This window comes from Hypanus sabinus, chromosome 5 (genome assembly GCF_030144855.1).
Source record: "Hypanus sabinus isolate sHypSab1 chromosome 5, sHypSab1.hap1, whole genome shotgun sequence".
Classification (NCBI taxonomy): domain Eukaryota; kingdom Metazoa; phylum Chordata; class Chondrichthyes; order Myliobatiformes; family Dasyatidae; genus Hypanus; species Hypanus sabinus.
The window spans coordinates 14,163,209-14,189,065 of record NC_082710.1 but is presented as its reverse complement, the minus strand read 5'-3'; the positions used below and the strand labels follow the sequence as shown (position 1 = coordinate 14,189,065).

The 25,857-nt window shown below is 39.8% G+C and overlaps 1 protein-coding gene across 3 annotated transcripts in view; it reads right to left on the bottom strand.

Moving 5' to 3' along the window:
• The window catches only part of rad17 (RAD17 checkpoint clamp loader component), a 42,840-nt gene extending 17,113 nt beyond the window's left edge, over positions 1 to 25,727 (bottom strand). For all 3 annotated transcript variants that reach the window (XM_059969416.1, XM_059969414.1, XM_059969415.1), the window contains exons 1-11: positions 25,659 to 25,727; positions 22,972 to 23,085; positions 21,584 to 21,865; positions 17,399 to 17,482; positions 11,913 to 12,075; positions 10,588 to 10,724; positions 10,227 to 10,279; positions 7,765 to 7,890; positions 6,364 to 6,433; positions 5,510 to 5,621; positions 3,342 to 3,536 (exon numbers count right to left, since the gene is read on the bottom strand). In XM_059969416.1, the coding sequence (XP_059825399.1) occupies positions 3,342 to 3,536; positions 5,510 to 5,621; positions 6,364 to 6,433; positions 7,765 to 7,890; positions 10,227 to 10,279; positions 10,588 to 10,724; positions 11,913 to 12,075; positions 17,399 to 17,482; positions 21,584 to 21,865; positions 22,972 to 23,016 (1,267 nt within the window). In that variant the 5' untranslated portion in view covers positions 23,017 to 23,085; positions 25,659 to 25,727. The remainder of the gene's footprint in view (positions 1 to 3,341; positions 3,537 to 5,509; positions 5,622 to 6,363; positions 6,434 to 7,764; positions 7,891 to 10,226; positions 10,280 to 10,587; positions 10,725 to 11,912; positions 12,076 to 17,398; positions 17,483 to 21,583; positions 21,866 to 22,971; positions 23,086 to 25,658) is intronic.
• Between the last annotated feature and the right edge of the window lie 130 nt (positions 25,728 to 25,857).

Below are 25,857 nucleotides of genomic sequence, written 5' to 3'. Positions count from 1 at the left end.
GTTTAGAAGAATGAAGGGTGATGTTGTTGAAACACAGAAGATCCTAAAGAAGAGTGAAAGAGAGGATGAAGAGATATTTCCACTAGTGAGAGAGCCTCAAATGAGAAGTAGTTACAAAGTTAGGCAGTGGTCAATCAAGTAGTCACCTACCTACAGGAAAGATGTAAATAAGAAAAGATTGAACTTTATTCCCTAGAATGAAGAAGATTGAGGGGAGATTTGATAGAGGTATACAAAATTTTGAGTGGTGTAGATAGGGTAAACGCAAGCAGGCTTTTTCCACTGAGGTTGGGTGACACCACAACTAGAGGTCATGGATTAAGGGTTTAAGAGGAACATGATGGGAAATTTCTTCACTCAGATCATGGTTAGCGTATGGAATGAGCTGCCGGTGCAAGTGGTGTATGCAAATTCGATTTCAACATTTAAGATAAATTGGGTAGGTACATGGATGGGAGGGGTATGGAGGACTATGGTCAAGGTGCAGGTCGATGGACTAGGCAGTTTATATGGTTCAACATGAACTAAGGAGCCTGTTTCTGTGCTGGAGTTTTCAATGACTCTAAAACTGAGACATATAGAAACTTCACAAACAAGAGAACATCTGCGGATGCTGGAAGTCAAAGCGACACACACAAAATGGTGGAGGAACTCAGGCCAGGTAGCATCTATGAATAAGAGTGAACAGTCAAGGTTTCAGATCAAGACCCTTCATCAGGCCTCAGGTTTTGGTTGGAAACGCCGATTGTTTATTCTTTTCCATAGATGCTACCTGGCCTATTGAGTTCCTCCAGCATTTGAGGTTCTCTCACTAGTGGAAACTTATTACAAGAGGAGGAAACCTCTGCTTACAGGGCTGTGGAAGGCTTCATCAGTCATAATTACAAAAACTGGCAGGACAGGTTTGAGCAGTCCAGTGACCTATAGTTTTACATTTCTTCTTTATCTTAACATCCATTTGTGATTATTACCAGAATCAACTGAGAAGCCTTTCTGCTATATGATGAAAATTGTTTGGGGAAAGTGATCTCATATTTTCCAAACACCACCATCTAGTGGCAAATAAGAAAATGTGTCTGCTTGAAATATTGTACCCACCAATGCTCCCTCTACTCAAGCAATCACTGCTCTGCGCAGGGATGATTTTTTTTAAACACAGCCTGAAATCCGAGCGGCTCTTTAAATGTTTGTTTGTTTTGTAATATGCAAACTAGGAATATTTAGAATGAAAATTCAAAAATCACATATATTTGATTTTATTTAGTAATTGAATGCTGTATTGAAATAAAGCACAACAAAGAAAATCTTTCATGTTTTGTAAACTTTTTCTAGCTGTGTCGAATTTCAGCTACGTGGCGACAAAAGCTGTGTGTGCGGGAGCATTTCGGTTAATGAACAGCTGCACACCCGCACAGCTCAGTGGGAACAATGGTGCCCACAGAAAGATAATTCATGCATCCTTCCAGTGAAGGTGTGTGTTTGAAGAGGGGCCTGGAAGGTTTAGGCATCAATGACAATGAAGGCCTGCCTATTAATTGTCTCATTAGGCTGGTGTTTGACTCAGAGAGCCTACAGAGAGACTATAAGATATAGGAGTAGAATTAGGCCATTCAGCCCATCGAGTCTGTTTCACTTTTTCAACATTTCCCTCTCAACCTCATTCTACTGCCTCTTCCCTGTAAATTTTCACACCTTGACTAGTCAAGGACATATCAACCTTTGTCTTAAATGCACCCAATGTCCTGTCCCCCACAGCAGCCTGTGGCAACAAATTCCACAGGTTCATCACCCTCTGGCTAAAGATGATGCTGTTTGCTGCTCCTTGACGTTTCGGCTAGTATAAATAGCTTCATTTGTCATACGTACTTCAAAATGGCAATGTGTACAGTGAAATATGTCATTTGTGTCAATGACCAAAACAGTCTGAGAATGTGCTGGGAGCAGTCTGCAAGTCTCGCTGCCTTTCTGATTGAGCTCAGTGACTGTCACAAAGGGACATTAAGCTAAATTAGGCAAAGAAATAAAAGTTTGTCCAAGAATTTATCTTTAAGGGGATCTTAAAGAGTAAAGAGACATGGAGGCAGTGAGACTTGAGGATCAAATTGGAGCATGAAAATGAATGACCGGTCAATCCAAGTATAATTATTACATAAATATAAAATAGTGGAAAAATCAGAGATTACAGAAATTTGTAAGTATTTCCCCATTTTGGAAATCTTTCTATAAACCTCATGCATTGTCAGTTCTGTTTTTCCAGGAGCATGGCAGCATCCTTGGACATAGCTGCATCTACGGGGCCAACCAAAGTGTTATTCTCTTTTTTTAAACATATTTTTTATGATTCCAAGACCCTGCTGGAAATTAAGAAATGATAGTACTTCGTCTATCCAATCTGTGAATTGTTTATTGCTGGAGAAACTGAAAGAACTGGAATTGGTGTCGATCGTGTTGGCGCCTGCATCAGAGTGGGTGTGGGAAGGAGGTGTTCAGTCTAACAACAACACCAGTTGCTTTTACTGGTGATCACAAGACCCTGTTGAACATTGTTAATGCAGAATGCTAAAAGTCCGATTTACTAGTTTTTGACAAATTGTGGGGGAGCTGCGTGGCCTTGGTCCGAGCAAGAATGAAGCCTGAAAGCACAGTTTTCACCCGCTTTCAGTCACCCAGGTGAGAGGCATCGGAGTCATTGCACTCCACCAGAGGCGATATGGTTGGTGCATGCTGGAGTCGGTGCTGTTCCTGAATGTCTGCCTGGCTGAAGACAATTTCCAGTCGCTGCAGACTGCAGCAACATTCATGGACTCAGGAATTCGACTATATATTTTTTTGTGTGCTGTTTTATATGTGCCATGTGTGTGTTGTGCTGTGTATGACTGTTGGTACTGTGTTTTGCACTTTGCCAGGAATATCGTTGTTTCGTTTGGCTGTATTCATGGGTATTCACATATGGTTGAATGACAAACCTGAACTTATTTTGACACTTACCTTAAGCTTCATCAATAACCAACTTTTAATAACTCTTATTACTGTCTTCTTTGCATGACACTGAATCTTATACAAAGTAGGGCAAAGAAAATTGCTAACTGATCATGCTACTTTAGAATAAGGTTAAGAAAAATTGATGTTAAAAGTGGTGATTTTTAAAAAGTGGCAGCTTGTGGCATGTTGCATAGCTTTTATAAAGCACTAAAAATTAAACATGGGGGAATAAGCAGAAGTCGTCCACGAGTACATTCTAAAATTTGTTGACAATATTAAAATCTTGGTTAGGTTGTGAACTTAAGGGAACTAATACATTTAAAAGGATTCAAATACATTTGTTTAAAACTTGAACTTACGTTTACAATACATAATTTTTCCCAGAGCTCGAAAAAGGAAGAGAGATTGGTCCTTGCCTCCAATGGCAGGCAGGGCACTCTCATTTTCATGTGCCTTTGAAGACTTTTCTTTATACTTTCTTCCCAAAGATGTGCCAGTTCTTACTGAAGACTTTCCTTTACTCTTTGGCAACTGAATCTGTTCCAGTGGGCAGCCTGAATTGTCAAAAGGAAAACAGTTTTGTGCATGTGGACATGTAGGTCGATCATACAACAGCATTAATTTGTAAATTGTTTTGCAAAAGAAAATCAGTTAAAGCGGGATGTTATCTCTGTACAAAATAATATCTTTGTCATCAGTACGTTCCACATTTTGGAATAAATTTCATTGAAAAAAGATTACAATTTCATAAACACAATAGGTTCTGCATCCACATTAACACACACATAATGAGGAGATCAGTAGGTCAGGTAGGACCTAAGGAGGGGAATAAACAGTTAACATTTTGGACTGTTGAAGAGTTTCAATGCAAAACATCAACTGTGCATTCCTTTCCATGGATCTTGCCTGATGTGTTGAGTTTCTCCAGCATTTTGTGCATGTTACATTTTGGTCACTGTTATTACATACATTATAAATAATTCAAAGGATTCAAGGTACATTTATTATCAAAGTACAACCCTAACATTCATCTTCCCACAGACAGCCACAGAACAAAGAAGAAACATGGAAACAACCCATTCAAAGAAAAATCAACCCCCCACTCAATAAATAACTAACGCAGACAAGAAACAAATCGCACAAAAAGAGTGAAAGCATGGGATATAAACACAAGATGAAAATGTAGTATCAACTACATGGTTCTGAAGCACTGTGTATAAATCAACTTTGCTGCACTCATCTCAAAGTCAGTAATCCAAGTTGAGGCTTGCTGACAGGCACAGCCAAGGGTGACAGTGTTCAACAATTAGCCTCGGTGGGCTGGTTGATTGGACCAAGTCTCTCCTGACTACTCCTCCACCGACCCCCCCCCCCCAATCTCGTCCAATAATAAAATAGCTACATTTTCAGTAGATTACACTGTGAAGAACTGAGGTTGGTATACCTTAGCTCAAAAAAGCCAAGGCAGATTCTTCTTAGTCCTAAGCAGACAGCAAAGTGAAACTGGCAACATTTTATCAAGTGATGGATTAGTGCTGCATAGACCTATAGTTTACCATCAGAGCACAGACAGCAGACTTTCTACCCATCCATATATATTATGTCCGTACATACTTTCTGATGATGAATTCTTCTGCCCATATTGACAACACTTTACCTGTAAAACCAATCTAACTTCTGTACTTTTGTTACTTCCCCATTCTGTACTATGTCCAACCAATCCTACTTCATGTTCCCAAATGCATCAAATACTGGCATCTGACTCAAAGTAACATAACACCAAAGGTAATATAGAAGTCAGGATTTAATGCAATGAGATTGTCTTTGCTTTATCTTTCAGCTTCTGCTCAGGAGTAATTTTAGTCTTAGCTTCCCAAAGAAAAATGACGGATACATATTTTTATATTCCATCAATTATTAAAAGATTTTAGGTTCATAATGCATATTTTTCCTCAATAAGTTGAGCAAGCTAGGGCTTCTCTCTTTGCAGTGAAGGAGGATGACAGGCGACTTGATATGGGTGTATAAGATGATAAGAGGCAATAGATTGAGTAAATAGCCAGAGACCTTTTTGCCAGGGTGGATGTGGCTAATACGGGGATGCATAAATTGAAGGAAAATAGAGAGGATGTCAGTAGTAGTAGTAGTTTGTTGGTGTTTCTTTTTACACAGACAGTGGCAGGCGCATGGGACACTCTACTAGTGGGTGATGCTAGAGGCAGATACATTAGGAACATTTAAGAAACTTAGGCACATGAATGATCAAAAGATGGAAGGCTATGAAGGAGGGAAGATGTGATTGCTCTTGCAGTAGATTAAAAGGTTGGCACAGCTTTGTGGGCTGAAGGGCCTGTACCGTGCTGTAGTCCTCCATGTTCTAGTGATACAGTGGGTTCTAACTTCAGAGTCAAAACATAGATCAAATATGAAAATATTAATTATTTACCAATTTGCTACTAAGATATCACTTAATACTGTTTTTCCAAAATTATCAACTTATTTTAGTCTCCTGCCATTATTAAATTACCTTTCACCAACGTAAACTGCAGACTGTTTATTGCACTCCTGATATCTCCTGCGCTGGCCCTGCACAGCATCTCTAGGGCAGCTTTGTCAGGAACAACAGACTTGCCAGCTTTCTGCATATCAAGATAATTTTTAAAACTGTTAATATTTCATAATGGACAGAATAGTTGCCCACCCCAGTACAGGTCCCATAATGCTGGCTGAGCATTACAACTTTAACATTAGTTGCATATTATCACTTTGAAAAGAGCTGAATTTGCATGTCCAAATAATGATTAAACAGAGTTAAAACGTATGTGTGAAATGTAATCCCAATAATCTACCTTAATGAAAAACTTGTGCGGATCACTTTGAGTTGGAAAGTGGAAACATTTCACTAAATTCTGTAGATACGTTTCAATCTGATTGTAGGATCAGTATCCATAGTTTTTCTTCAGTCATCTTTGTTATATTTATGATCCAAGTCAGTCATTCTTACTGATATACTTACTATGTTTTCATAACAATGTTTACAGCACAGTGACGGCAGTATATGATTCTATATATCATATAGAATCCTGGTCTTGATGCAGGTCAACTAGAGTAGGTGGCTTGGCACGGACTGATGGGCCGAAGGGCCTGTTTCTCTATGACTCTAATTATACTGGGCACTCCTGTGACTATGCAGTGACCCCAGGCTGCACAGTGCATACTGGGACTGCGCTCACAGTCTGTTGACAGCTGTCGCTGAGAATCAGATATAGGAAAGACAGTTTGCCAATTACCCGAAGGCTTCTGATCACAACAACATACCCCAAAACTCTGGTTAAATAAAAATGCTGAAAACACAGCTGTTTACATTGAACTAGGATTTACCTTGCTTGCCTCTTGAGCGGATATTCTGCTTAGAACTTTCAGCATGCTCGTGGGAGCTACAGGGTTAAAACTGTCAAATGATGGAAAAGAATGGTTTAAATAATAGACCATCGCAAGTTGATTAGTAATTCAATTTAGCTTTCAGCATGTAAAATTATTAAACTTCATTAAATAACAAATAAAAAATTATTTAAGTCTCCTTGTTGCTTCTTATCAGATTCAGATAAAGCACAGGGACATACAAACCCCAAGGCTGATACCCGTCGAGACTAAGTTCTCTCACTTCTACAAAGTGAGGTGGTCTTTCTTGGCATGGTATTGCTTATGTATGTATGGGAAGGGAACAAGTGGTAAATTAATTAATTATTATCATACTTTGCATGCCATCCATAGACCCCGGACGCTGTCTGTTCAATGTCCTGCTGTCTGGTAGGAGATACAGAGACATCTTAGGCAAGACAGATTGAAAAACAGCTTCTTCCCTAGGGTTGTTGTGCAGCTGAATAATACTACATCCAGCTTGCCAATGGCCTTTAAGTGTTATGGAATATCAAAGTCACTTGTTGGATGTAAACATGGATTTAAAAAAAAAATTTAACCACATCACATGCATTGTAAATATCTGATTTGCACAGACTGGAGTAGCACCACAATCTCGTCCCTGAGCATAAAGGTCTATTCTACTCTATCAGTACACTGAGTTCGTACAAGAGCTAAACAATAGCAAAGTACAGAAAAAAAGTGTTACTAATAATACAAGTTTTTTTTCTCCCCTGTAATCTCTTAAGCCGTAACCTGTGTGTTAAGTACAAATACTCTGACAAGGTTGAAGACAGAATCAGAGTTGGATGCTGATGTGGATGATACCCTTTGCTTAACACCTGCTGTCAAGACCACACATAGACAATGACCTTTCTGGATAAATTTTTGGAAGGCTGCTTTCAGAAGTGCACCACTATCTAAACAGGGGTAAACAATCAAAATGTTCTCTGACTTTCTAACAGGATTTATCCTCAATTAATTAATAAATGTAAAAATGACGCCTGTTGTATGGCTTCTGAGGAAACAGTGGACTAAACAGACAAGCAAATTTCGGGGAAACACTCTCCAGTTAAGTCTGCTCATGGTACAAATGGGGCAATGAATTTGTCACCTATGAACAGCACGGAAAAATCACTTTTGTTTTAAAATACTGTCAAAATTTCAGCACTAATTAGATACAAAATTTAAGTTTTTTTTTTACACAATCCTTACATTTTGAAACTCCAAATGAAATACAATTGTAATTGATTCAAAATATATTTAACTGTTTAAAAATCACTTAGTACAAGAATATTTAAAAAAGACAAATTCAAGAAAGCACAAACAAATGTGTGGAGTTACCAGTGAACTGGTACTTGCCTAATGTTGAAGATACCCAGTTCTGTTTGGATGTCGTGTGGGAACAGTACCCGGTGGTTGCTGTCTCCACTGAAGCTGTCAGAAATTATGAACACCAATGGACATCTGGCCGACTGAACAAACTTCCTGATTAAGAATACATCAAGTGCTTAACTTTACATCATATATTTATATTTATATTTTTCCACACTTAAGTATTAAAAAAAATCCCCAGAGACAGTGTTAAGGAACTAGAGCAGCAGCTGGATGATCTTCAGCTCATTTGGGAGGATAAGGAGATGGCAGACAGAAGTTATCGAGAGGTGGTCACCCCTATGTTACAGGAGGCAGGTATCTGGGTGACAGTATGGAGAGTGAAGGGTGAAAGGCAGCCTGTGCAGATCACCCCTGTGGCCGTTCTCCTCCATAAGTATACCGCTTTGGATACTGCTGGGGTGGGGGTTGACAACTTACCAGGGAAAGCTGTAGGAATGGGTGTCTGGCACTGAGTCTGGTTCTGTGGCCCAGGAGGGAAGAGGAGGGAGTAAATGAGGAATGCAGTAGTGATAGGGCATTCCATAGTTAGAGAGCAAACAGGAGATTCTGTGAACAAGATTGGTATGTTGCCAGGGATAGGAATGTCTCAGATCAGGTCGACAGTAAATGGGGGGATGGGGGAAGGGTGAACATCCAGAAGTTGTGGTACATATTGATTCCAACACCATAGGTAGGAACAGGGAGGAGGTCCTGAAGAGAGAATATAGGGAGTTGGGTAGAGAGCTGAAAAACAGGACCTCTCCAGGTAGTAATCTCTGGAGTGCTGTCTGTGCTATGTACCAATGAGACTAAGAATAGAAAGACTTGGCAAATGAATGCGTGGCTGAGGAACTGGTGGAGGGGTTAAAGTGTAACATGGAGGCATAATCAAAATGTGATGAATGCAGGACTGAAGATGTGAAAGTGAATGCACGCAGAATACAGAATAAGGTAGGTGATCTTGTAGTGCAGTTAGAGATTGGCAGAAATTACGTTGTGGACGTCAATGAGTCATGGCTGAAAGTAGATCATAATTGGGAGGTTAATATCGAAGGGTATACATTGTATCGAAAGGACAGGCAGGTAGGTAGAAGGGGTGGGGTGGCTCTATTGGTAAAAAGTGAAATCAAAAACGTGACATAGGACTAGAAAAAGTCGAATCCTTGTGGGTAGAGTTAAGAAGCTACAAGGGTGAAAAAAAATCCCTGATGGGAGTTAAATTCGTGCCTTCAAACAGCGCCAGGATATGGGATAGAAATACAAGAAGAGATACAAAAGGCATGTAAAAAGGGAAGGTTACGATAGTCAAGGGGGGATTTTGATATGCAGGTCTACTGGGAAAATCAGGTTGGCGCTGAATCCCAAGAGGGGAATTTGTATGTAGCCTACGAGATGCCTTTTTAAGAGCAGCTTCTGATCAAGCCCATTAGGGGAAAGGCAATTCTGATTGGGTGTTATGTAATTAACTAGATTTGATGAGGGAGCTTAGGTAAAGAACCCTTAGGAGGCAGTGATCATAACATGATAGATTGCCCACTGCAGTTTGAGTGGGAGAAGCTAAAGTCAGATGTATCAGTACTACAGCAGATTAAATGGAATGACAGAGGCATGAGAGGGGATCTGGCCAAAGTTGATTGGAAGGGAACATTAGCAGGGATGATGGCAGAACAGCAAAGCCTGGAGTTTCTGGGGGCAAGTTGGAAGGCACAGGACAGATACATCCCAAAGATGAAGAAGTATTCTAAAGGGAGGATGAGATGTAACCGTGGCCAACATGACAGCAAAAGGGAAGACATATAATATTGCAAAAATCAGTGGGAAGCTAGAGGATTTGGAAGCTTTTAAAAACTAATAGAATGCAACTAAAAAAAAGTAATGAGAGAAAAGATAAGATATGAAGGTAAGCTAGCCAATATATAAATGAGGATACAAGAAGTTTTTTTTCAGATTTATAAAGAGAGATGAGAGTGGATATCAGCTGCAGAAACATGACACTGGAAAGGTAGTTACGGAGGTCAAAAAAAGCAGATGAACTTAGTAAGTATCTTGTGTCAATCTTCACTGTAGAAGACACTACTAGTATGCCAGAACTTCACGAGTGTCAGGGGACAGAAGTGAATCCAGGTGCTAAGGAGAAGATGAAAGGTCTGAAGCGAGATAGATCACCTGGACCAGATGGATTAAACCCAGCATCCTGAAAGAGGCAGCTGAAGAGACTGTGGAGTCATTAGTAACCTTTCAAAAATCACTAGATTTTGGAATGGTTCTGGAAAACTGCAAATATCACTCCATTCTTTAGGAAGGGAGGGAGGCCGAAGAAAGTAAAATACAGGCCATGTAACCATTGAATAGTTTTATAAATGGCTCATCAGAAGCAGTCAGTGAAATAGTTTATTGTATAAATGACGTTACGTTTCAGTTATGAATAAAAATCTGAGGAAGCTTACCGTAAGATATCATGCAAACAAGAGGGTTCTCTATAAAATTGATTAGGGATATCCTGTGAAGAAGAAGAATTACCATTGGACAACATAGTTTTAGCTAAAAGTACAGAAAGCTCTCGTGTACATAGTGATGTCTGAATAATTTCAATATTATTATAGATTCCAATATTATGAAGAAAATTCATTTTAACTTTAAAAGAATCAATTACAAAAATCATGAGTACTTCTTTTACTGAGAAATAGAACAAAAATACCCAAACTTTTCTGAACACACAACCTACTGTTTAATCTCATGTGTGAACTGCTCCAAGGGTTTATTTTCTTGCAAGGAACCAATTAAAGACCTCAAAAAGATTGTACTCACCTCAACAAGAATCAGTTTCTTGTCCAAATGCAGAACGTCTCCCACCATCTGGAGCTTTTTATATTTGCTGGCTCGCAGCAAAAATTCTTCAAATTGGACAGATTGTGGCTTGTTCATATACACTTGGAAACAGGAGTCTGAAATAAATTAAATAACAGATTAGAGAAAGTTCAAATTGTATTCAAAAATAAAATAGAGAAATTCTGAAGTATACAATCAATCCATGCAATGCTTGATTTCTGAAATTTTTATACTGGGTGGGTGATCAGCAGCAAGCATTAATCATTGGATATCAATATTACTGGCCACTTATTACTGGCTCACTGAGATCTGAACGAGCTAGTTATTTGGATGAAGTGCAAAATAGGTAATGCAGCTGACAAACATGGTTGTGTGCAAGTTAAAACAACATTAAAATAGAAAATAAAACATTATAGCCCTTTAGTCCATGATATTGTGCCAAACTTTTAACCTACTCCAGAATCAATCAAACACTTCCCTTCTGCATGACCCCCTTTTTTCTATTGTCCACATGTCTATCTAAGAGTCCCTCTTCAATGCCTGTAAAACCACCACCACACCACTCTCTATGAAATAAACCCATCTCTGATATCCTCCCTAAACTTTCCTCCAGTCACCAAGAAATTACGTCCCCTCATATGAGCCGATAGAAATGTCATCCTTCCTTCACCTACTCTAACACTTAACCTCTAGACAAAACTGAACAAACAAAATGGTCTCTGCGAGCACCAGTGTAGCCAGTACAAATATACTTGCCCAAGCATTGTTATTCAGAACTGAAGTTTCCTATGATAATTATTAATCATCTTCAGCATATTCCTGGAGCACAAAAAGCACAATCACAGCCAATTCTTACTTAAAATGGGGGAAAATAGAATGTGGTTTGTTTTAATTTCTTAAGCATATGAAATGTTATGGCTTCCATTTGAAAGAGAAGAGCACATTAAGGACTGTTACTGACTTAAAAACATGAATGCGTTAACACACTGAGCCTAAAAGCCAGTGGAAAATATGTGGGTTTTTAAAAAAATAGACAAGTAGTAAATTAGAGGAGGAGAGAAACAACGCAGTGACAAAATGTTTTTGGAATTACACACTTCATTATGGAGATTTTAAAAATTCCTTAACCTAAACCGTACTTTAACATCTTCCACCTATCCATCAGATTTACAGCATACATCTATTGTGGCTACCATTGGCCAACAAGACAGATGTGCATAAAATACCAGCATCTGTACAGTTGTGGCAAGAACTGCATGAATGATAACCACAACAGGGTTCACATTTCTGAAATATGCTCTTACCAGTGTTATAGTGGCGTTCAAATTCATCCCAAGGTTTGAATTTATCTTGCGATAAAGGGTTTATCCATTCCTGTAGCTGAATTCCCAGTTCCTTCACTAGGACGTGTATGGTAGCTGACTTGCCAGTGCCTGAGCCACCCGTTAACAATAGGATGGAGCCATCCTTCACACAACGTTTTAAAAAAGTCAGTTAGGATTCAGTTAACACCAGCATTTACAATCTGACAATTGTTACGAAATTCTAAAACAATGCACGATCATGAGGAGGACTGCTCCAAGTTCGATGTGTTAGATTATACATTCTACCACCCAGTACTGGTCAGGGCAGGGGTAAGGAGTCTACAATTGGCTTCCGTGCCCTGCTTTTAAGAAAGAACAAACCTAACAAAAGTGATTTTTTTTGATAAATACAGTTTTTACAAGAATAAACTGTGATGTAATAACAAGAATATTGAAAACTAACATATGGTAACTAATGTGACCTAATGGGAAGGTAAAATACGGCTTTTAAAAGAATAAAATGTGGTGGCTTCATGGTTAGCTTAACACTATTAGAAGTTCAAATTAAGTTTTATTATCTAAGTAGATTTATGTCACCATATACTACCCTGATATTCATTTTGTAGGAATACTCAATAAACCTATAGAATAATAACCATAACAGAATAATGAAATATTCCCCAACCTGGCTGTTCAAATAGATTGTGGAAGACAACAAACTGTGCAAATACAAAAAGAGGAAATAATAATATTAATAATAATAAATATCAAGAACATGAGATAAAGTGTCAATAGGCAATAGGTGCAGGAGTAGGCCATTTGGCCCTTCTAGCCAGCACCGCCATTCAATGTGATCATGGCTGATCATCCACAATCAGTACCCCGTTCCTGCCTTCTCCCCATATCCCTTGACTCCACTATCTTTAAGAGCTCTATCTTTAAGAGTGTCCTTGAAAGTGAGTCCATTAGTTGTGGGAACATATCAATGAGGTTAGCTAAATTATTCCCTTTGGTTCAAGAGACTGATGTATGAGGGGTACAAACTGCTCCTGAACCTGGTGATGTGAGTCCTGAGGCTCCTATACCACCCTCCTGGTGGCAGCAGTGAGAAGAGAGCATGCCCTGGGTGGTGGAGGCTCCTGATGATGGATGCTGCTTTCCTGCAACTGTATTCCATGTAGATGGGCTCTACCCGAGATGGACTGGGCTGATTCCACTAATTATTGCAGAATTTTCCACTCAAGGGCATTGGTGTTTCCATACCATACAGTGATGTAGTCAGTCAATATAGTCTCACTACACATCTATACAAGTTTGACAGCGCCAGCGACCCAGGATCAATTCCACCGCTGTCTCTAAGGAGTTTGTCCAATCTCCCATGCAAGTTTCCTCTGGGTGCTCCAGTTTCCTCTCATATTCCAAAAATGTACACATTAGTCACATGGGTGCAATTGGGTGGCACTGACTCATTGGGGCAGAATGGCCTGTTACGGTGCTGCACCCTGAAATAAAATTATTTTTTTACAAATCACAATAATAATTGGAATTTGGTTTGCAACAGAATGGAGCAAGGAAAGTTGGAGCCAGAAAATAATACTGGTAGAAACTTTTGAAGGGAAATGCACTTTACAAATGTACCTGCTGCACACTGGCTTAACCATGTAGTTTGCAGCATTTAAATGCACAGTTTAAGTAAATAATTTCAGCAAAGAGAAATTTAAAATAAACTAACAGAACTGATTTCAGTTATGTGACCTAAGTGATACATGTTTTGATGTACATGTGACAAATATAGCTAATCATATTTGTTTAATAGTCCAGTTGATATTTGTAATAATAGATTTGAAGGATAACTTGGGAATTGATAGGATGTTGTCCGAGGAGATACTCAGAAAAAACCTGGAAAAGGCTTAGCATGAAAGATGTTAGCAATATTAATCATGCATAGAATTGGACACAACCTAATGGAGGGTGGTGGTGAGGGACAGAACAGTTAGTGTTGTTGCTGGGGCCTTGACCCTGTCCTCAGATACAGGCCATGAGAGTTCATACATCCCCCCCCCAAATTGGCATTGGTTTCGAACAGGTGGTCCCGTATCCTCCCACATCTCAAAGACATTCAGGCAGGTTTATAGAAAATCACTAGTTATGTTAAAAGGCAGCAGGAGAATGGATGAGTCAGTACGTTAATGTGCACGTGAGAGAGAAAGGGTGACAAGAAATGGGGGTTGGGGTGAGAACAGGGGCCAATGGGAAGCCAATGGAAATTCCCTGAAAACCAGCATGGACCAAATATCTGTACTGGACCTGGTGTTGGGTAATCAGCCTGGCCACGTGACTGACCACTCAGTGGGTGGACAGTTAGGGAAGTGACCACAACTCCCTTGATTTTTAGGACAGCTATAGATAAGGATAAATATGGACCTTGCAGGAGAGTATTAAATTGGAGCAGGGCAAATTACAAGAGCTTTAGGCCGAACCTTGGGAGAGTTAACTGGGAACAGCCGTTTTTGGAGAAGTCCGCATCCAACATGTGGAGGGTTCAAAAAGACCACCTACACAGAGCACAGGATAGGCAGGTTCCAGTCAGGAGGAAGGACAAGGATGGCAAGGTAGGAGAACCATGAATATCAAAAGAAAGGTGATGAATTTAGACAAGGAAAAAAATGAAAAGTACGTATATCTTGGAAAACTAGAATCAAGCAGAGCCCTTGATCTTATTTGATAAGCCAGAACAGTACTAAAGAAGATAACTAGGAAAGCCAGGAAGGGGCATTAAAAGTCCTTGGTGAGTAAGATTAAAAAGATTCTACACAAACATCAGGAGCAAGAGGATAGGACCACTGAACTAGGGAGAGGGTAGAAACACTCAAGGATAAAGAGGAATATTTGCTAGAACGTGGAGGATGTGAGTAGGTTGCTAATGAGTACTTTACATCAGTATTTACCAAGGAAAAGGACATGCAGGATACAGGATAGGGCATTTTGAGGTAAGGAAAGAGGTAGCGTTGGGTCTCCGAAAGAGCATTAAGATGGATAAGTCCCTGGGGCCTGATGAGATATACCCAATTTATTAAGAGAGGCAAGTGAAGAGATTGCTGGGCCCTTGACCAATAACTTTGTGTTGTCTGTTGCTACAGACACGGTTCTGGAGGATAGGTGACAAGTGAATGCTGCATTATTCAAGAAGTGATAATCCTGGAAGCCTGAGACCAGCGAGTCTCACGTTGAAGCTACTGGAGAGAATTCTTAGGGATAGGATTTATGAGCGTTTGGAAAACCATAGCCTAATTAGGGAGAGCCAGCATGGTTTTATATGGGGCAAGTCGCATCTTACTAATTTGAATGAGTTTTTTTGACAAGGTGATGAGGATGATTGATGAAGGTAGAGCTGTGGATGTTAACTACATGGATTTTAGTAAGGCGGTTCACAAGGTCCCTCATGGGAGGCTCATCCAGAAGATTAAGATACATGGGATCCATGGTGAATTGGCTGTTTGGATTCAGAACTGGTTTTCTCTTAGAAGACTGAAGGTAGTGGTCAAGGAGCCTTCTTTCTAGTTGGAGGTCTGAGATTAGTGGTGTTCAGGGGGTGGGGGGAGTGGATCTGACTGGGACCTCTGCTGTTTGTGATGTATATAAATGACCTGGATGAAAATGTAGATGGATAGGTTAGTAAATTTGCAGATGATACAAAGATTGGTGGTATTGTGGATAGCATAGAAGACTGGCAAAGAATATAGTGCAATATAGATCAGTTGCAGATATGGGCAGAGAAATGGCAGGTGGAGTTTAATCCAGCCAAATCTGAAGTGTTGCACCTTGGAATAGGTCAAATATAAAGAAACAGTACACTGTTTAGGGCAAGACAGTGTTGATGAGCAGCGGGATCTTGGGGTCCAAGTTCATTGCTCCCTGAAAGTGTCTACACAGGTTGACAGGGTGGTTAAGAAGGCACATGACATACTTGCTTATATTAGTCCAGGCATTGAGTTCAAAAGTCAGGAAGTTACCGTATGTTGCAGATTTATAAAACTCTAGTTAGGCTGCATCTGGAGTACTGTATTCAGTTCTGGTCGCCCCATTATAGGAAAAATGCAAAGCTTTGGAGGGTGAAGAAGGGGCTTACCAGGATTATGAGAGGCATAGAGTAGACAGACAATATCTTTTTTCCCCAGGATTGAAATATCTAATACAAGAGGGCAGGCATTCAAGGTGAAAGAAGATGTAAAGGGCAAGTTTTTTTTTACAAGGTGGTGGGTGCCTGGAATGTGCTGCCTGGGGTACTGGCAATAAGATACATTAGAAACTTTTAAAGAGGTGTTTAGATAGGTACACGAATGTGAGGAAACGGAAGGATACAGACATTGTTGAGGCAGATGGGGTCAGTTTTGTTGGTTTAATTGAATTGGTTCAGTACAGCATTGTGGGCCGAAGGGCCTGTTTCTGTGCTATTATGTTCTATTTTCCCATTTGGAACATAGTGATTAGTTCAGGTCACCTCATTATAGGAAGGATGTGGAAGCTTTATAGAGGATGCAGAAGAGATTTTGCAAGGATATCTTATGATTTACCAGAACATGTCTTCTGAGAAATGGTTGAGAAAGCTAAGGCTATTCTCTTCAGAACAAAGGAGGATGAGAGGTTATTTGTTAGAGGTGCTCATGATGATTAGAGGCATAGATAAGGTGCATAGTGAGATGTTTTCACTTTGTGGAAATGGCTAATACAAAGGAACATAATTTAAGGTGATCGCAGCAAAGTATTGGTGGATGTCAGGCGTAAGTTTTTCTTTTAAAAAAAATACGGTGGGTCCATGGAACGCGCTGCCAGGATGCTGGTAGAAGCAGATAAATGAGGGAAATTTTAGATAGGTACATGAATGAAATAAAAATGGAGGTTTATGTGGGAAGGAAGGGTTAAATTGATCTTAGAGTAGATTAAAAAGGTTGGTACATCATTGTGGGCTGGGGGGCCTGTACCGTGCTTTAGTATTCCATGTTCCACATTCACTGTCATAAGAATATATGAAAAATAATGGCGCGTGTCTTTAATGGGCTGGAAGATGAGTGTCAGAGAGGTGGAATAAAGGGCTAGATCCCCAATGGGCAGGAGGTGCCCATCAGAATCCTCAGCTCTTCACAACAGGTTAACAAATGGGTCATCCAAGTTTGCAAGTGATGTGTAACTACGAGGCACAGTGTGGTATATGGATGGGAGAAAGCATATAACAGAGCTGTCAAAATTATACTATTTAGCCATCAGGGTGAAGAATCACAAGATCATCTAGTAAAAGGTAAATTGCTAGGAGAGACCAGGTGTGCAGAAGCAAAGAGGTTTAGGTAGTCATGTATACCACTGACAAAGAGCACAGAAAATGCAACCATTAATACAGATGCAGGCCTTTTTTTTCCCTCAACAGAGAGGGATGGAAGAACTCAATGAAGATCACAAGAAAAGACAGCAAAAGAAGAAATGTGACTCACTTGCTGACGGCATGTCTCTGACGTGTGGGCCTTCAGCCAACTATCAACCTCTTCAACTTTCTTCTTGTGAACCGCAAGTTCACCCTGAAGCAGGAGAGATCAGAAAACCATCAGAGCAATATTTTTGTAACATGTTTATAAAGAAACCTACAGTGCTTTACAATAATATACATGACATAAAGTTGGAATTAGCAGTAGTTATGCATTAGGACAGTGATCCCAACCCTTTTGAGTGTGAATTTAAACCATTGAAAAGCTTTGTGGCAACAACACATTGCTCTTTAATAAAAATGGGATGTAATATGAGAATATTTAAAAATAACAAAGTAGAAATAACACTACGAATTATAGTACCGATTGTGGTGAATAAAATTTACGTCAATGCTAAATAAAATGTTAAAAAAATTAAAAAGGTCCATATGTTTAAAAATGAGGTAGAACTAATTTAAAAAGATTTAACTTAGTCCCCAAATTAAAGTCTTAATTGAAAGAAAAGCACTGTCATTGCATGTTTCCTTCTGCAAGACAAGGTTCAGAGATTTTTTGACTACTCACTTCTTGTTTTTCATACAATTGCATGGTAGATATAACTTAGTACTGTGTGCCACTACCAATCTGGATAAATACAACATCAATACTCAGTGGCCACTTTATTAGCTATCTCCTGCAGTGACCACTGAATATATGTTTGTGGTCTTCTGCTGCAGTAGCCCATCCACTTCGAGGTTCGATGTGTTGTGTGTTCAGAGATATTCTTCTGCACTCCACTGCTATACGACATGGTTATTGAGTTGCAACGAGTTCAGATGAAGATTATTTCAACCCTGGCTCCAGAACAGATTGACTCATGTCAGCCCCTTCCGGGACACACTTCATCTTGACAAATCCAATGAGATGTGTGAAGAGAAAAGCACCTGGCATACGAAACAACAACATTTGAGTTGCTGTCACCTTCCTGTCAGGTTGAACCAGTCTGGCCATTCTCCTCTGACCTCTCTCATTAATAAGATGCTTTCGCCCACAGAACTGCCACTCACTGGATTTTTTTTTTGTTTTTTGCACCATTCTCTGTAAACCCTAGACTGTTTTGCGTGAAAATCCCAGGAGATCAGCAGTTTCAAGATACTCAAACCACCCCATCTGGCACCAACAATCAGTCCACAATCTAGTTCACTTAGATCATTTTTCTTCTTCATTCTGATGTTTGGTCTGAACAATAACTGAACTTCTTGACCATGTCTGTAGCTTTTATGCATTGAATTGCTGCCACATGATTGGTTGATTAGATATTTGACTCAATGAGCAGGGGTTTAGGTGCACCTAATAAAATGGCCACTGAGTATGCATTTCTATTCATCCAACTTTGATATTTTTCTCTCACCTGTAATCTGCAGTGTCAGTGATGTAAGCACAGTGCTTGAGATGACGAAACAAAGATTCAAGGTGAAAAGCTGGAAATGGTTTAGGACACTGCCCTAGGCGATTTATTCAGCCACATCCTGGGGTTAAAGGTGACTTAACATCTTACAAGCAGGACCAGAATTCTGTGTGTGAGATGTTACTTCAACATAAGGAACAGTTTCTGCATGATTCACCCTAACTAGGAGCTGTGTCCCGGCCAAAGCCAATCTGAGCATTAGTGAGTGGTTCATTGCTGAGTGCTGTTTGATACTGGCATTAGGATTCCTTCCATCATTTGCTGTTGATTGAGAGTAGACTGAAGAGGTTTTTGTCGGCTTGATTGTACTTACACTATTTTTTGTAAAAAATACAAAACTCTATGGACCAAATAGCCTAATTTTGCCCTTATGTCTTCTTGTCTTATGGTAATGGAAAGCACGTCTTCAGGACAATGACCTCAATGTGATGTGGTCCCACAGTATTTTCTATTCCGAGTACACTCAGTCATTTTGTGACATCATGCACACTGAATCAACTGGATTCAGTGAATGCCAGAGACATGTGGTGGCAGGACTACATCAATCTGTTACTTCCGGGTGAAGGGAATTGCAAATATTTCAGGCACGTCTCTGGCATTTACATGCTGCTCTCTATCAGCGACGAGGAGCTGTCTCCTCCCCAGAGCCGTTTAATTTTCTTCTGCCATTTTATGTAGGTGGAGCTGCAGAGCTTTGAGGTGGCCCACCGAATGTGGGATTACTTGATGCTGTCTGTTTCTCGGCTATCATAATTACATGTGGTATAAGTGCCGTGCGCTGTGTTTACTGTGATGCTGTGTTTTGCACCTTGGCTCTGGAGGAATGCTGTTTTGTTTGGCTGCATTCATGGGTATGGTTGAATGTCAATTAAGTTTAAACTTGAACTTCTATCGACATAGTACTTATTTTTAATCTGTTACTATTATTGTGTTAATATTATTTTAAGTGCTGTGTGTGATATATGTATTGTATTTTGCACCTTGGTCCCAGTGGAACATTGCTTCACGTCACTGTATACATGTACAGTACACAGATAAATGAAAGTAAACTTGAATTTGAAAGAGTTCAAGCCGCTTTCATACACTGAACCACATTCATCGATTTCCTTCACATTTTCAATTTCTGTCTTGGATAAACTTAGTGAATATGCCCCTGTCCCCTTGAGCGGAAAAGATTCTCTACTTTTTACATGAAAAAACATCTTCTCCTCTCATCCCTGAATTGCTAACCCCTTACTTTGAGAGTGGCTCTAGACTTCCTAGCTTTCTACTTTACTCTGCTCTACATTCATTACTGTGTGGCCAAGCACAGCTCAAATACCATCTATAAATTTGTCAGCGACACCACTGTTGTTGGCAAAATCTCAGATGGTAGTGAGGCAGCTTACAGGAGCAAGATAAATCAGCTGGTTGAGTGGTGTAATACTCTAACCCAGGGAACATATTGCTGAAGCTCTTCTGCACCCTCTTCAGTCTCCACATGGAGGTATCAGAACTGAAAACAACACTCTTAATGTGACTTTGTTACAAATACATTCAAAGAATGAGTCTTCAGTTTTACATGTTCTGATTTGAGCTGGAGGTACAGTCTGATCTGTCCTGACAGACTCCAGTTATCATTTCACGTTCTACAAATCTCCCCAATCAATATGTCTCTTCTCCTTCACTTTCTGAGAGGAGCACTTTTAGTAATAGACTAAGACCACTGTGCTGCTCCAAAGAGTGCTATGAGGTCATTCTTATCTTCGGCCATTAGGCTCTATAATGAGTCGACCTATAGCCGGGGAAGTGATGCTGTTAGACTGTTATTAACCTCTGTTTAATCTCTGTTTACCATACCCTGCTGTCTCAGACACCTGTACCATCACTTCTTGTCTGGACATTGTGAATGTGCACTTATTACTGTATAATATTACAGTAATTATTGCACTTGGAAAGATGTGTAAACTTCTAAATCTTGTAATCTTTGACTTGTAAATCTTGTACATCTTATTTTTAAGGTAACTTTTTTTATTCTTTCTTACTTCTCTTCTAATATTTGTATATCTGTGCACACGTAATGCTACTGTGACACTGTCATTTCCTTTGGGGTCAATAAATTATCCATCTATCTAAATTTCCCCTCACCAGAGGGAAGGAGAAGCCTCTTGGGAGACGACAACTGACAAAGGAATCCCTTTCATTGATAATTTATCAAACAATTTGTTTCTAGTTAATTCAAATAACAACCTTTTCTCTTTTACCTACAAAAATGAGAATTCCTGTGCCTATAGGTTGAGGACCCAGGGTTGGGGCATTACTTGTGAGATAAAGCTTCCTGTAGAATTGCATCTCCAGAAATAACACGAAGGTAAAAAAGGTTTACATTATGGAGTATTTGCATATGGTTGGTTTAGTTAGGAACACAACCTCTCCCTAAAGCAGGAATATACTGTCAATGCAAGTCCGAAATTGCAGGGCTAATGAGACTAAGTTAGGATTTGCTTTGTAAAATCTGAATTTTACACTGGGTAGACAGAGGGAGGTCAATAAGAAACACATTCCAATAATAAATAAAGATGTAACAGGATATCAGACCTATTTGCATAACTGTAGAAATAAGCTTCTCCAAACTGAACTCATAAAAGTATGGAAATTTGAATTGACTTTATTACTTACATCCTTCACATAGACGAGGAGTAAAAATCCAAAATTAAAAGATATTGCTCATCATACATTATGGAATTTATTATAAATCACATTCCTACCTGTGTCTGAGGTCTATATTCATCCACCCAGGAACTACTGCGATTTGAGGTGGAGTTTTGCCTACTGTGACTTAAAATCTGTTCCGCATGAGATACTTTAATTCTTTTTTGACTCTTTGTGTCATTTAAGGTATTGGAATGAAATTTCTTGTCACTTCCAGTCCAAAGAATTTTCTGATTCCCACCACTTGACCTTGAACAAGCAGATGGCTTTCTGTCTGAAACCTGCGGTAAGGGAGATTTGCTGATGCAATCAAACGATGGATTCACCCAGTCTGTCACCTGAAATAACAATTTACACAATACTTTTAATCAAGGAACTCATCTTGCGGCATGTGTTCAAAAGAAATATTGTCATTACCTGTTTATTTACTGCATCTGTAGATGATTGGACACACTGGAGGCAGGAAGCATGTTCCCGCTGATGGGTGAGTCCAGAACTAGAGACCACAGTTTAAGAATACGGGGTAGGCCATTTAGAACAGAGATGCGGAAAAACTTTTTCACCCAGAGAGTGTTGGATAAGTGGAATGCTCTGCCCCAGAAGGCAGTGGAGGCCAAGTCTCTGGATGCATTCAAGAGAGAGTTAGATAGAGCTCTTATATATAGCGGGGTCAAGGGATATGGGGAGAGGGCAGGAACGGGGTACTGATTGCGTATGATCAGCCATGATCACAGTAAGTGGCGGTGCTGGCTAGAAGGGCCGAATGGCCTACTCCTGCACCTACTATCTATTGTCTATTCTTTGTTATTTCATCTCCTCGAATAATTCGTACCCCACATCCTTGCTGCTGTTCAGAGGCCTGTATGTAATTCTCATGAGCATCTTTTTCACTCTTGCAGTTTCTTAACTCTCCCCAAAAGGATTTTACATCTTCCAATCCTATGTCACCTCTTTATAAGGACTTCATTGCATTTGTAACAACAGAGCCACCCCACCCCCTCTGCCTACCTGCCCTTCCTTTCGATACACTGGGTATCCTTGGATATTATGCTCCCAACTGTGATCTTTTTTCAGCTACTAAGTGATGCCCACAACATCATGTAATATTAACTTACAGACGCCAGCATGCGTGGCACTAGAGGTCTGCCCGTTATTATGCCAATGTTAGTGTACAGATGCCAGCAAGCATGTCACTAGAAGTCTGCCCATTATTATCATAATATTAGCAGGCAGAGACCAGCATGCCCGGCACTAGAGATATGTGTGGCTATAAAATTAGAACACAGCCAAAGCACAAGGATCTGATTTGCTAATACTATTCTTTAAGTTAAGTTGTATGATCACAGAAACTAAAGATAAATGTGTATTCTCAATGCAGGTACTAGAACTACAACATGGTGCAAAAATCTCATATTCTCAAAGTGCTGCTGTGAAATACTCTTACCTTAGCAGAAACAACCTTTCTGCCGAGAGAAGATTTTGACATCATCGGCTGCCGGAAGTCATATGTGGGCTACGATCCACACTGTCATCAATAAAATGATAAAGAAAACCCCACCTTGAAAAAGAAAGAGTATGCGAATGTAGCTTTGATATTGTACTTTTTTGTCCATACTATCCTCTAGAACTCAACATTAGGTTCAACAATTAAAGGTAATATTCAGCTGCAGTACCTTCACCTACAGTTCTTCTGAAAATCATCTTTATATTCTTTCTAACTAAACCCCACCTTTGCCTTGCACAAACAACTTCAGCCTTTGAACCCATCACAGGCATTCTCGCCTCCATTCCTCTCTGTGTATATTAAAAGTGTGCTTTTAAAACGTTTTTCCAGTTCCGAGAAAAGCTCATCAATCACGTTGTTCTTCCCACACATGCTGCTGAAGTGGTTAAGTGTTGTTTGCTTCTGTCACCCATTCACAGAATCAGCAATTGTTTTCCTTATTTCCTCAGGAATTGAGCACTACACACTAATGAGAAAATTATCAGCACAAGAGATTCCACAGATGCTGGAAATCCAGAGCAACATGCACAAAATGCTGGAGGAACTCGGCAGGTCAGGCAGCATCTATGGAAGTGAATGAGGTTTGAATGATTTAAGTGGCGGACCAAAATTGAAAGGTCAGGGTGTTAGGGCCAGAGGCGAGGTTCAGCTCTCTGCTCCAAGTGATTTACTCATCTCTGCACTGAACTACAGCCATGGAGTGCAACTGACAGGCCTCTAAAATCGGCTACAGAGTCACTTCCGTGACCTTCAGCTCAAAGTGCTATTTGTTTACTTTTATTGTTTGCGGGATTTGTTTTTTCTCTGCACATTGGGTGTTCAATGGTCTTTTTTTAAAAAAACAAATGGGTTTTATTGGGTTCCTTTGTTTTGTGGCTGCCCGTAAGGAGACAAATCTCAAGGTTGTATACAGATGCATACTTTGAATAAATATACTTTGAACTTTAAACTTAAACAGTTGCCATTTCTGGTCAGCCCCTTCATCAGTACTGAAAAGTACGGGGGAAGATGACCAAATAAAACCAAGGGGGAAGGGGAAGGAGGACAAGCTGGAAGGTGATAGGTGAGGCTAGGTGGATGGGAAGGGTAAAGGGTTGGAGAGGAAGGAATCTGATCGGAGAATAGAGTGGACCATGGGAGAAAGGGAAGCAGGGCCACCAGTGGGAGGTAATAGGCAGATGAGGAAAAGATGTAAGAGGCCAAATAGGAAATGAAAGAGGGAAGGGGGAAAAGGAAAAGAAAAAAAGAGAAAATAATTACCAAGAGCAATCAATGCCCATACAAGTGCAAAATTGCACTGTGTGGTTTTTAAAAATACAACATCTGAGGCCTGTTGCAGAAACTACGTTCCCAAAATATAGCTGTAAATCTTCTGCAACACACACAAGATGCTGGTGGAATGCAGCAGGCCAGGCAGCATCTATAGGGAGAAGCACTGTTGAGGTTTCGGGCCGAGACCCTTCGTCAGGACTGTAAATCTTTTACCTGGTTCACCAGGAACAACCATTCAGCTCAGAAAAGATACCGACATCATGAAGTTATTGGTGGTCAGGTTATGTCCAGCTACAGGCTGACACAATGGCTGAAAATGCTTTACAGAAAGTTTATTTTCAGTTGTATCAAACAACCCATATCAAGTTACGATTCTTAAAAATAATTAATTAAAAATAACAGATATCATGTAAATAATGTCCATGGCTGTAGCCGAAAGGAGGAGGGGACTTAAGAAAGAACTATTTTCAAGTATCTTTGATTCTTTTAATGGTTCATATTCATCAACTTCATTAAAATCCAGGAAATATTTTTCCTCATACAATTTACTTGCTGTGAGAAACTACCACAGATGTTCACAGTTCTCCATCCATTAGGTACAAAGAGAATCCAGAAAGAAAATCAAGGACATTATATAATTTTCAACAATTCAATGATTAATTAAAATTGTCAAATGGGATACAACAATATAGCATTACACAAGCTATTTTCTGAGTGTAGGAAACAGTAAACTGCAATCAAATAACTTAGTCAGCTATTAAATAGCTGGACACAGGCAAGCCACAATAAGAAATATTTCTAAGCATAATTTAAAAAGTTTCACAGTTTTGTTATGAAGATGATTAATTCTGTATGATTTAAAAAGGAAAATAGTTTATTACCATCACTTCTGACACAAAGAATCACAATAAAAATGAGAAAAAGCTACAAATATTCAGGGTTCTCCTGCTTCAGTGCACACAATAAAAACAACTTAGTGTCTCAGGTCAACGAGCTTTGGGCAGAAATGAGTAAAAATAGTAATCAAATTATATTGCAGAGGAAAGGAACAGAGGGAGTGCCAGTGACAGCACAGATACAGACGGTCTGATTTCACTCTAATTGAAATGAGGCAGAGAAGCAGTGAAGGTGGAAGGTGAAAATGGGGCAAGTGTCTGAGTGTTCAGGTTCGCAGAAGAGAGCAAAACTTTCTCCAGCTGACCGAAAGCACATCATTATGTACCGGGATACATGACAGCCCAGCCCCGGGCACCCCAGCCAGCCCACGACACACATTACACAGACATTACACGTTACGCACCCCAGGAGACGCATGATAGACATAACACTCCGCATTACACACAATTTACACTCACCAATTCACTCCTCACACCGATTTAACAACCTATCACCAAGGGGTCCTCCCTTTCTCCAGTCTCAGCTCGCAACCCTATTTTAGTTATCCAGAATTTTGCCCGTTATGTTCCTTGATGTAGCGACGGTATCGGGAGAGCCAATGTTTCCCACACAATCAATATTGAATTATTGGGAGTGGTCTGTATGTGCGTGAAATGT